The sequence below is a fragment of the Theropithecus gelada genome, chromosome X, assembly GCF_003255815.1.
Source record: "Theropithecus gelada isolate Dixy chromosome X, Tgel_1.0, whole genome shotgun sequence".
Classification (NCBI taxonomy): domain Eukaryota; kingdom Metazoa; phylum Chordata; class Mammalia; order Primates; family Cercopithecidae; genus Theropithecus; species Theropithecus gelada.
The window spans coordinates 121,579,239-121,592,773 of NC_037689.1; the positions used below are offsets into that span (position 1 = coordinate 121,579,239).

A 13,535-nucleotide genomic window follows, 5' to 3' on the forward strand; every position below is an offset into this window, starting at 1 on the left:
AGACCAGAGTGCAGTGACTATTCACTGGCACAGTCATGGCACACTACAGCCTCAAACTCTTGGGCTAAAGGAGTTATTCTGCCTCAGCCTCTTGACTGGACTACAGGCACCACAGGCCTGTGCCACAATGCCTGGCTTCTCTGTAATTTCTATTATTTTTTATTTTTGTAGAGTTGAGATTTCACTATGTTCCCCAGGCAGGTCCTGTACTACTGGGCTCAAGCAGTCCTCCTGCCGCAGCCTCCCAAAGTGCTGGGATTTACAGGTGTGAGCCACCGTGCCCAGCCATTCTCTTTTGATTTCTTATTGTGGCACAGCATCACATTTAATGTATGGAACATAATTTTTAATGCTTGGAATATGTTTTGAGTGCTCATAATTCATGTGTTTCATAATTTTGTGTGCTCTCTTATTTCCTTAAAAAGATTTGAGAGAGGGATATGAATAGAAATGTTAACTTAACGGCTATTCAAAGATAACCTTAATTCTGTTGGATAGCATACATTAATTTATTAGAAAATCATTTTTTTCCCCCATTAACCTACTTTTGCTTTTGATTTAATTTACAAGTTTGGATAAGATTCTTGGTGGCACCTGAGTAGAGGACTCTGAAGTTTTTGTGCCACAGTTTGGTTAAGGTTGTATAGCTACTACTGTGGGTGAGCTGTTGGGACAGATCCAGGATTTATTATAATAATAGCAACTGCATTTTGACACTATACTATGTATGTTCCATGTGTTGTGCTAACAGTTTCACATGTTAATCTAATATTTGAACAACTGCGTAGATGAGAAAACACCATTATTTTATAGGTAGGAAACTGAAGTCCAGAAAAGCCTAATGGTTAAAGGATTTGAGCTCAGGTCTGTGCCCTTAACCCTGTATACTATACTACCTCCTAAAGTCTTTATGTAGAAATTTTTTTCTCTCCAAGATTGTACACAGGTTAGGATATTTGCTATTTGTATATTGCTTCCTTTGTGTTATCACTCCTTGCAAATTTTTTTTTTCTAGCACAGCATACCCATTCTGCCATTTTAATTGTCCCAATTAGTTTTTCATACTGACAGGGACTATTGAGGCATTTGATAGATAAACTGCAAATATATAGCTCCATGTTAATTAATGTTTTATTTTTTACTAGTCTACTCTGTTGTAGTTGATCTTTTCTTTCAACCTTGTCTCTGAAAATCCCTTTACTGGGGACAAAAGCCTTTCATTGTACAATTAGGAATTAATGAATTAGGTTCACAGAGACTGAATCTCATTTACAGAATATAGCAATCCCCCTTATTCTCAGGGATACATTCTAAAACCCTAAAACCCCCAGTGGATGCCTGAAACTGCGGATAGTACTAAACCTTGCATATACTACATTTTTTCAATATAGTAACCAAAATGGCTAGTAAGTGACTAATGAGCTGCGGGGATATGCTGGACAAAGAGATGATTCACGTCCTGGGTGGGATACGGCAGGATGATGAGTGATTCTATCATGCTACTCAGAATGGCGTGCAATTTAAAACTTTTGAACTGTTTATTTCTGGAATTTCCTACTGAGTATTTTTGGACTGCAGCAGACCAAGGGTAACTGAAATTAAATAAAGTAAAACCCAGGGGAGGACTACTGTATTGCAAATTAACAAGTAATATGTTTCAGGTGTTGGGAAGTGGTTTAAAGTAACTGTTAAGAGTTGAGTAGTTTTGCACTCTTGGAGGAAGAAGGGACCCTCTAAGGAATAAAGTACGTAAATACCACAGGCTTTCAGTGGAAAGAAATTTGTAGGCATGGCTATAGATCAGAGGTCCACAATCTATGGCTTGTTCTTGTACTGTCCAGGAGCTAAGAATAGTTTATATATATTTTATTTTTTATAGAGATGGGGTCTCGCTCTGTTGACCAGACTTGTCTTGAACTCCTGGCCTTAAGCAATCTTCCCATCTCAGCCTCCCAAAGTGTGGGGATTACAGGTGGGAGCCACCACTCCTGGTCCTGTTTTAATATTTATTTATTTATTTATTTTTCGAGATGGAGTCTCGCTCTGTCGCCCAGGCTGGAGTGCAGTGGCGTGATCTCGGCTCACTGCAGCCTCCGCCTCCTGGGTTCCAGCAATTTTCCTGCCTCAGCCTCCGTTGTAGCTGGGACTACAGGCGTACGCCACCATGCCTGGCTAATTTTTTGTATTTTAGTAGAGACAGGGTTTCACCGTGTTGCCCAGGCTGGTCTCGAACTTATGAGCTCAGGCAGTCCACCCACCTCGGCCTCCAAAAGTGCTAGGATTACAGGTGTGAGCCACCATGCTGGGCTGTTTTTATATTTTTAAATAGTTTTAAAAATAAAGAATATGCTACAGAGACTGTATGTGGCCTACAAAGCCTAACATATTTACTATCCAGTACTTTACAGAAAGTTGGCCAACGCTTGCTCTCTAGATCGTAGAGATGTGTTGGTCTAAAAGAGACCTTTAAGAAATCACGAAATCCAGGGGTCAGAATATCTTTCTGTAAAGTATTTTAATTCAACCCTGACATTTGAGAAATGAGGACTCCAAGTTAGGAATTGGCTTGTTTTCCTAAAGTATAAGAGCTGTGGGAGGTATTTTTATAGCTTAGGCATATAGGGAACCCTTTCCCTGATTTTTTTGATGCCCCCCCCCACCCCAAATACTGACAACTTTTGTTATAATGGGCTTCATTTCCATAGTTTTCATTAATTGAATTTTCATGATGACTAAATGTTGGAGGGAGGCCTAAAACAAGAATGAGATTGATAAACCTACTCCCAATGTTCGGAATTCCTCGTTCAGAGCACTGCAATGATTTCTAAGACTAACAATGCAAATGAAATGTTGAACTGAGTATAAGGTACATACTTGATAACGAGTTTGGTTATTCTTGCTGCCCACTTCAGTCTGCATCCAAAAGCTGCATACGGGAGTAATAAAACTTGGAGACAACTACCTTGATTTACTATACCCTTGAGATTTCTCTGATTATACTTGAGAGAGATTTTTGCAGTGTTTTTCAAACTTTGTTGATATTTTGAGGGCTTTTAAGTCTGTGATTTTATATTACTTTTCAAAATAGATTCAAATCTGTATTTTTTGTCATTGTTTCTATTGGTCTTCCTACCAGATTAAGATTCATGTAACATTTACTGAACTCCTTTTGACATAATTTTTTCATTTTACAGTGATAATAATAGCTGACATTTTTTGACTTTATTAAATGCTGGTATGTTGCTAAGTACTTTGTGTCTTCATTATCACAGCAACCCTATGAGGTAGGCACAGTTTTATCCTCACTTTACAAATTAGAAAAACATCACTGAAACACAGTGTGGTTAAGTAATTTGCCTAATGTCACTCAGCTAATTGTAGCAGAAATTTGCACCCACAGAGTCTGTCTGTCTGCAGAGGCTATGCTTCTAACTACTATGTCGTGTGAGACATGGTAGTATACTTGAAAAAATGGGCACCACAAAGAGGCTGTCACAGTTATATTATTTTGTTATAAGTGGATGGAATTCTTTAGGGCAAGTTTAAGCATGTTATAATTATGTACCCTATCAGCTACTTCTACTGTAGCTGTGTTTTGAACTCTCAAGGATAGTGATGTAACTTAACCACCTCGTATTTTTTTTGCAGACTTGTAAAAAAGGCAAAAAGGGCCCAGCAGAAAAGGGCAAAGGTGGAAATGGAGGAGGAAAACCTCCTTCTGGTCCAAACCGAATGAATGGTCATCACCAACAGAATGGAGTGGAAAACATGATGTTGTTTGAAGTTGTTAAAATGGGCAAGAGTGCTATGCAGGTAAGATTTATGTTGTTCTTCCCAGTTCATTTGTACATTTTAAACTTTAATGAGTTTATATAGAGTGTAGCTCTGATTTTTCTAACTGCATTTTAAACATACACTACTTATTAGAAAAAAGCAACAAAATCATCAGAAAACTCTTGGGATGTATTTCTTCATACATAAGACTTTTATGCTGTGTCTTGATTCATTTTCCACTGCATTTTTTTTTTTTTTCTTTTCTTTTCTTATTTATTTTATTTTATTTTTTTGAGACAGAGTCTTGCTCTGTTGCCCAGGCTGGAGTACAGTGGCAAAATCTCGGCTCACCACAACCTCCACCTCCTGGGTTCAAGCGATTCTCCTGCCTCAGCCTTCCGAGTAGCTGGGGTTACAGGTACAAACCACCATGCCTGACTAGTGTGTGTTTCTTTTTCTTTTTTTTTTTTTTTTTTTCTGGGTATTTTCAGTAGAGACGGGATTTCACCATGTTGGCCAGGCTTGTCTCGAACTGCTGGCCTCAAGTAATCTGTCCTCCTTGGACTCCCAAAGTGCTGGGATTACAGGTGTAAGCCACCATTATTATTTTATTATTAGTTTTTTGAGGTGGAGTCTCACTCTGTTGCCCAGGCTGGAGTGCAGTGGCACGATCTCTGCTCACTGCAACCTCTACCTCCTGGGTTCAGGCGATTCTCCTGCCTCAGCCTCCCGAGTAGCTGGGATTACAGGTGCCTGCCACCACGGCTGGCTAATTTTTGTTTTTTAGTAGAGACGTGGTTTCACCATGTTGGTCATGCTGGTCTCAAACTCCCGACCTCAAGTAATCCACCTTGCTCGGCCTTCCAAAGTGCTGGGATTACAGACGTGAGCCACTGTGCCCAGCCCCAACCCATTATTTTTTTTAATGGCATAAGGTAAAATACAATTTGGTCAAAAATATGCTGATGTAAACCATGGCTATGAGGTCTCAGTTTTCCCTGAATTTATATAGATGCCATTAAAATACGAAGTCTTCTACCTATGTGGAATTCCTGATTGAGTGACCTAATATAATTACTATCCACTTTAGTGAATTTAATTAATCTGGTTACTGTTGTCTATTATAAATTTTATTATTTGTACTTGTTTCTTAATAAAAAGTTGGAGGCATATTAATGTCAAATCATTCGAATTATGTTTTCTCTGCATACTTTTATGACAATAGAAGCATTTAGGCTTTATAATAAAAGTGGAATAAATGCTATACTCAGGGAATATATATGCTTAATAAAGTTTTAATTTAATTTATAAAAGCTACAGGAAATAGTTTTTTTTGTTGTTTAATTTCAACTTTTAGATACAGGGGTTACATATACAGGTTTATTACGTGAGTATATTGCACCTAGGAAATGAGTGTAGTATCCAGTGGGTAGTTTTTCAGTCCCCACCCCCCACCCCCAGTAGTCCGCAGTGTCTATGTTTCCCACATTTGTGTCCACGTGTGCTTAATATTTAGCTTCCGCTTACAAGTGAGAACATGTGGTATTCGGTTTTCTGTTCCTGCGTTAATTCACTTAAGATTATTGCCTCCAGCTCTACCCATGTTGCTGTGAAAGACACAATTGCATTCTTTTTTATGACTGTGAGGAATAGTATTTCTTCATAGAAATAACTTTAATCAGTGATGGGTGCACATGAATGGTTTTCTGAGAACTATCCATTCAGGCTTTTTGTTAATAAAAATTGACACAAAAACCTTGTTTAGAAATACAGAATTAGCTTAATATGTGTGGTTTTGTAAATAAAATGTATCAAATGAGACTAATAAAGAACAGTTTTACATGTAAAATGTGAAAATACTTGTTAATTGTTTGAGCTTTCACCAATTTTACGGAGCAAAGAACTTAAAAGGTGCCAGATTTATTCATACCATTCTAATGCACCTTTTTAAATCCGTTTATTAATGTTTGCTTGTATACCATGATTAGAGTGTGGATTCTTTTTCTTGTTTAATGTTTTAAATTACTGTTTTGAATATGTTTGACTTTTAAAAAATAAATAATGTCTTATTATATACTGTGCTATGGTTTATTTAGTCATTTCCCAATTTTAAAAATTACCTTTCTCTCTCTAGTTCTCCTTTTGGGTTATTTTTATCAAGAGGATAAATTATTTCAGTTACATTATATTGCATTTCATTACTTTCCTTCTTATTTTTATATTATACATTTTCTCTATAATAGTTTGTTCTAAGTAGTTAAATGCACTAATCTTCTTTCTGCTGCTATCTTTTTAACATCAGTGTCTTAGTCTATTTGGGCTGCTATTGTGAAAAACCAACATAGGCCAGGTGTGGCAGCTCACATAATCCCAGCACTTTGGGAGGCTGAGGTGGGTGGATCGCCTGAGGTCAGGAGTTTGAGACCAGCCTGCCCAACATGGTGAAACCCCGTCTGTACTAAAAATACAAAAATTAGCCGGGCTTGGTGGCTAGCACCTGTAATCCCAGCTACTCAGGAGGCTTACGCAGGAGAATCACTTGAACCTGGGAGGCAGAGGTTGCAGTGAGCTGAGATCGTGCCATTGCACTCCAGCTTGGGCAACAAGAGTGAATCCCTGTCTAAACAAACAAACAAACAAAAACAAAAAACCAACATCAACTAGGAGGCTTATAAAAAACAATTTTATTTCTTACAGTTTTGAAGGCTGGGAAGTTCAATATTAGGTGCCTATAGATTCATTATCTGGTGAGGGCCTGTTTTCTGGTTCATAGATGATATCCTCCCACTGTGCCCTCACATAGTAGAAGGGGCAAAGCAGCTCTCAGGGGCCTCATGATCTAATTGCCGTCTATAGGCTCCACTTCTTAATACCATAACGTTGGTGACTACAGTTCAACGTATAGTTTGAACACAAAATCCTTCAGACCACAGCTATGAGAAATCCTGACTCATAATCACTATTATTAGGCTATTCCATTTTTATCTAAAAATGAATATTTTCTTTATTTTTATGTTGCTTATGGCTTATCGTATTAAGTTTGTACCTCTATCTGTGCCTTTTTTTTTTCTTTTTTTTATTTTAAGATGGGGTTTCACTATGTTGCCCAGGCTGGACTTGAACTCCTGGGCTCAAGCAATCCTCCTGCCTCAGCCTCCCCAGTAAGTGGGACTACAGGCACATGCCATTGTGACCAGCTTGGTTTTCTGTTTCGAAATGTGTTTCCCTCTTAAGAGAGAATGTCTGCACTATCTCTCCATTGATTTCCTGGAATCCTTTAGACAATTTTATTTCGTTATGTGTGTTCCCAGTTGTGTTACCCTTTCTAAGACCAAATTTGATGGAGGAAGTCCTCTGTTTAGAAACTTCCAAGGGTTCTTATCTAAAATTTCTAGCCCAGATTTCCTTATGCTATATTTTCTGTTCTCCAGTCACAGTATATACTCAGCCCCTAGGCTTTTCTTTTTTGTTTTTTTTCGTTGTTTGCAATAGTTTTCTTTTACTCCCCCCTTGCATATCAAATAGGACTGAGTGAATCAAGTGTCAGTCTTCTGAAAAGCATTCTCAGACACTACTACTTTTCCTTTCCAATGTGTTTTTTACCCTTTTTTTTTTTTTTTTGTATTTTTTTTTTTAGTAGAGATGGGGTTTCACCGTGTTAGCCAGGATGGTCTTGATCTCCTGACCTCGTGATCCGCCCGTCTCGGCCTCCCAAAGTGCTGGGATTACAGGCTTGAGCCACCGCGCCCGGCCTGTTTTTTACCCTTATCTTTTCATTATATAGCACTTATACTGTGCCTGACTTTGATTTTAGATTGCTAATTTTTTGATCAAGGATCATGTATTATTCATTATTTTTGCATTGCCAGGATATACTTATCTCAGTAGTAGTAGTTGTTGTTATTATTATTGTTGTTGTTGTTGTTATTATCATTTGAGACAAGGTCTCACTTTGTCACCCAGACTGGAGTGCAGTGGCGCAATCTTGGCTCACTGCAACCTCTGCCTCCCAGGTTCAAGTGATTCTCGTGCCTCAGCCTCCCAAGTAGCTGGGATTACAGCTGCATGCCATCACGCCCATCTAATTTTTTTTTGTATTTTTTGGTAGAGATGGAGCTTCATCATGTTGGCCAGGCTGGCTTTCTCAGTAATTATAAGTCATAGTCAATAAATACAAGAATGGCTGTTGGTTTAAAACTAATTGTTATGTTTTAAGAATGGAGAAAGCATGCATGTGCCCCCTAATTTTATTATATAACAGATGTTGAATTTTGTTACATAGGTTCTCAGCGTACTATTTGATTAAAAATTTTAAGCATATTTCAATAGCTCACATCATTTTTATTACAGCAGACATTTTCCTAGTGAAAACTCTACTTGATCTTCATGAATTACTTTTTAATGTGATGTAGTGGTCTCTTTGTAAGAGTTCATTGAATATTTTGCGTCTTTATTGATGAGAGTAGCCATTGTTCCAGTTATCTATTGATGATGCATAACAAACCACCCCAAACTTAGTGATGTGAAACAACAATCATTTTATTATGCCTAATGATTCTTTGGGTCTGGAATTCAGACAGAACTAAGTGGAGATGACTTGTCTCTGCTTTATGATGTCAAGGGCCTTAGCTGGGGCCATTTGAGTGCCTGGCACTACCACAGTTAGGGACTATAATCATTTGGAAGCTTCTTTACTCATGTTTAGTGCCTGGTCTGTAGTGATATGAAGGCTGGGCTTAGCCAGAACTGTTAGCATACTTACAAATGGCCTTTCTATGTGGCTAGGGCTTCTTACAGTATGGCGTCTGGGTTTGGAGAGAATGTCCTAAGAGTAGTGTCCAGTTTGCTAGTGCTCCAAGAGACCAGTGCAGTTGCTGCCTGGCGTTCTGTGACCTAATTTTGGAAGCATCACTGCATTCTGTTCTAGAGAAGATGACGTAGACCCTCTTACTGGGGAGCAACGTCCAATAATTTGGGGCCATGTTTTAAAACTGTCATAATCTCTATGATATATTCTTTTGCTGTTTATTGCCTATATTATATTTGGGAAAAATACTGAGCACATTTGTTAATTATGTTGATTAATATAAACAAGTAGAATACAAAAAAGTAGAAATTAAGTAAAGTTTTGAATAATTCCAGTCAGTCTATCTGAACCAGGTATTTCTTAGATATTTTTCCTCGATTTATCTTTATTGTGTAATCGTAGTATCTTTTTTGTACATTAAATTCTACATATTTTAGTCATTGTTTGTACTGGATTTCCTATTTATTTATTGGTGTATAACTTAGAAACATTTCCCTCTCCCAACCTTTTGTTTTTTACGCTAGCTCTTGTTTATCATCTTGATTTTATTTAATTTGCTGTATTTAAAAATTGTTTTTTGTTGTTGTTGTTTGTTTGTTTTTTGGAGACAGAGTCTCGCTCTGTTGCCCAGGCTGGAGTGCAGTGGTGCGACCTTGGCTCACTGCAACCTTCGTCTCCCGGGTTCAAGTGATTCTTCTGCCTCAGCCTCCCGAGTAGCTGGGATTATAGGCATGCGCCACCACACCCAGCTAATTTTTGTATTTTTAGTAGAGACGGGGTTTCACTGTGTTGACGTCTCGAACTCCTGACCTCAAGTGATCCGCCGGCTTCAGCCTCCCAAAGTGCTGGGATTACAGGTGTGAGCTACCGCACCCGGCCTAAAAATTTAAAATCAGTTTTGTCGTTCCCTCTCTTGCCCCCAAAGGAATAAAGTATTCCTTTTATTTTTTAGTTCTAGCCTATTTTCTTTTTTAAGAAATAACCATATTGAGTTATATTTACCATACTATAAAATTTACCCTTTAGAGTGCAAATTCAGAGTTGTGCAGCCTCAATTAGAATATAATTTTAGAATATTTTATTTATTTTTATTATCATTTTTTGAGATGAAGTCTCACTGTGTTGCCCAGGTTGGGGTACAGTGGTGTGATCTTGGCTCACTGCAACTTCCACCTCCTGGATTCAAGCAATACTCCTGCCTCAGGCTTCCGAGTAGTTGGGATTACAGGCATGCACCACCACGCCTGGCTAATTTTTGTATTTGTAGTAGATACAAGGTTTTACCGTACCATGTCAGCCAGGCTGGTCTCGAACTCTTAACTTTAAGTTTTCCACTCACCTCGGCCTCCCAAAGTTCTGGGATTATAGACATGAGCTAGCACACCTGGCCTGTATTGTCTTAATTATTTGAAATTCTCTCCTTCCTTTAATGTCACCAAGAAATCACGAGTAATTATACTTGATGGAATTGAGTTCCATAGTTTCCACATTCTTTTCAATGCAAAATAAATAGAATATTGATATGTCATTTTGTGTTACCAGATAGTTGTTTTACTGAATTCGATTCTATTTTATTGTTAAAATTGAACTTTAAATTTCAATGTGTAAGTATTTATATTAAAGTAATGTGATACTATATAATCTTAAATTTTATGACTTTATCAGACTTAATTGATTTTGAGAAAATTAGGAGAAGCTAATGATTTTATTTTTTTCCCTCTGCTGTAGTCGGTGGTGGATGATTGGATAGAATCATACAAGCATGACCGAGATATAGCACTTCTTGACCTTATCAACTTTTTTATTCAGTGTTCAGGCTGTAAAGGTAAGATATATTTATTTTGAAATCAGCAGCTCTCAAATAGTCACTTCATTGTTCCACCTAAAGAGATGTTGTTAGCACTTTACATGGTAAATAACGCTAAGGCATTATTTGCATCATATCCATACAAAATTTGTGAGGAAAAAAGAGCAGAGGACAAAGTAAGAGAGAAAGTCTATTGACAAAGTTTTATTCATATGTGAAAGTTATCCGAAAACTTAGCAGTTTATAATTGTTATGTTACTTTTATTAGATATATTTCCCACTTTCAGCATCTGGTTTTAGGAACAAAGAAATGGATTAAGAAGGGAGGAGGAAGATACTGAAGAGGTACAGGTTCAGATGACAGGGAATTATACAGTGTAGGGAGTTAAAAAGTGCCATGAATAACAGTAAGTAAGTAAGCAAGCAAGCAAGTAAGTTACATTAAGTAAGTTAAATAAGGTATTGATGAAATTGACATTTCTTCTAAAAGGTAAAGAAATTTTGTTGTGTGTAGTGGTGTTACTTTAAAAACATTTTGAACTGGGAATTATGAAAGTACAAAATACATAAATTTCTTCCCTAAGACAGAAGTATTTAGGACAAACATTTGGCAGGGGGACAAAATTATGTAAGTTGGGGAGTCATATATCCTCATGGATCAATAAATGAGTCAGTCAAGATTACGGGCAGGTTCTGATGTATCTGGTGTCTTCTAATACTTAGCTCATCCTTGAAATTTCAGATGATGCCCAGGCAAATACATTTTATGGAGATTTCTGGGTGTACCTTTTTTTTTTTTTTAATGAAAGTGGCATCAAAAACATTAGAGCATTAGAAATTGGGAGAGAAGTTTACTTAAAAATAGATATAAAACATTAAGGTGGTAAAGAATGATTTATTTAAACAAATGCAGAAAACGAATTGTAAGAAGCAATTCAATTCTGCAGTATTCCTTTAAAGATACCATAATATCTTTGAAAAACAAGTAACATTGGCATTTTGAGTTTGATCACAACATTCAGTGTAGTATGTGTATTAAATGTTACCTGTCTGTGAGGCCTGAAAGAGACAAATATATTAAATTCTTGAGCCTGTGATCTTTATAATGTCACTAAGTTGTTGAGAAATTTAAAAAATTGTCTTAATCATAGCGTATAGAGAGCTGCCTAGTTTACTTCATTTGCCTTAAAAATGTAGCTTTATTTCAATATTAGAAAATTCAGTTGACTACTGCTCAGAGGAGATGTTGTTGTGATGTTACTATGGTATCCTTAAGGTTCTGAACCAGGTTGACTGTTTAAAGATGAACTATACTAAAATTATTTTTGCCTATATCCAGTCATTTTTTTCTGGGGTAGGATGGATACAAGTACCTGCTTGTTGTGTCATAAAATCAAGGGCTATGTCCTTTCTCATTAAACTCTTTGCAAATGGAAGGTTGAGTGCATACAACTGAACAGGGGCCGGAAATAATGTAACGAGTTGAAATTTTAAATCTTAAGTCTCCCCTTTTATTTTATTTTATTATTATTATTATTATTTTTAGAGAGAGTCTTGTTCTTTCACCCAGGCTGGAGTGTAGTGTCGTAATCATGGCTCACTGCACCCTCTACCTCCTGGGCTCAGGTGATCCTCCCACCTCAACCTCCTGGGTAGCTGGGATAACAGGCTCACGACAACACGCCCAGCTAATTTTTTGTTTATGTTTTTATTTTTTGTGGACATGGGGTTTTGCCATGTTCCCCAGGCCTCAAATTATCCTCTTGCCTCATCCTCCGAAATAGCTGGGGCTACAGGTGTGCACCACCATGCCCAGTTAATTTTTATTTTTTGTAGAGACAGATCTGGCTATGTTGCCCAGGCTGATCTTCAATCTCCTAACCTCAGGTAGTCGTCCCACCTCAGCCTCCAAAGTGCTGGGATTACAGGCATGAGCCACCTTACTGGCATGAGCTATTTTTTTTTAAATTTAATTTTTTTTTTTTTTTTTGTAGAGACAGGTCTTTCTCTGTTGCCCAGGCTGGTTTCAATCTCCTAGCCTGAAGAAGTTGTCCTACCTTGGCCTCCCAAAGTGCCAGGATTACAGGTGTGAGCCACCACTCCCGCCTGAGTTTCTTAATTAGGCTTCTGAGTTGTAGTTGTTTTTAAAACAAGGCCACAGAGCATGTTTCCTTTGTCAAATTCATTCCTGTTTTGGCATCAGTTTGTTTACAAATCAGGAGCTTGCTAACTCAACATTTGGACCTTGTCACAAGTGAGTTTGTCAAGATTTCTAAAAACTTAAGGTATTGAAAACTTAAATTGTGAGGTAAATTTGAGCACTGCTACAATGTTTATCTTGGAATCAGGCAATCTCCATGAAGGGGAATTTACTATATAATCAAAGATGAAGCCATTAATTACTTACACACACAAAATTATTTTGATATAATTCTTTTATAAATGACTTAGAAACTTCTTTAAGTATACTTACTGTAATTTAACATTTCCTGCAGACCCAAGGTTGTTACAAGCATCAGTTATTTTTCTATAATACAGTGGTGGCTTCTGCAACTGTTGAAGCATGGAGGGATGTTTAGCCCTATGCTGCTCCTGACTGCTCGGTGGTGATTCTGTGGCCAGTGTTTTCTTCTTTTTTTCCTAGTCAGCTGTCACTTTTCTTTTTTTCTTTTTTTTTCTTTTAAAACAGTGACAGAGTCTTGCCATATCACTTTTAGATTTACCGGATTTTAGCAGTCTTGGTAAAAAAATGTCCCCCACATTTTTAAGGCAGCAGGCTCTGGCCTTATGTCCTAATGGTGGCTTCATACCTGCCTCAAAAGTTAAATGAATGGAATTTGTGATAGCTACTTTCTTTTCTGCTTTGAGGTCTTTTTCTGCTTGTTTTTGGGTTTCTGGATGTCTCGTGGTTTATGAGAAGGGGGAGGAGCTTTAGAAATGAGGGATTGTTGAAAAGTATGCAGTATGTTTGCTTCGAGATATATTTATATGTAAATTTTAATTTCACAGAAATGTTCAGGCCTTTAGTTACTTTTCTTTCTCTAGCATTCCGAGGTATACAGCACCTGGGTATGAAGTATGGGAAGGTTTTGAAGAGATATACATGATTCTAGATTAAAAACAAAAGTCTTTCAAAAGGTTTTTGAG

General features: G+C 37.4%; 1 protein-coding gene across 5 annotated transcripts in view; it reads left to right on the top strand.

The window, feature by feature from the left end:
• STAG2 (stromal antigen 2) overlaps positions 1-13,535 on the top strand; it is a 135,030-nt gene that overhangs the window by 60,689 nt on the left and 60,806 nt on the right. For all 5 annotated transcript variants that reach the window (XM_025372072.1, XM_025372074.1, XM_025372073.1 and 2 more), the window contains 2 exons: positions 3,649-3,813; positions 10,310-10,406. In XM_025372072.1, the coding sequence (XP_025227857.1) occupies positions 3,649-3,813; positions 10,310-10,406 (262 nt within the window). The remainder of the gene's footprint in view (positions 1-3,648; positions 3,814-10,309; positions 10,407-13,535) is intronic.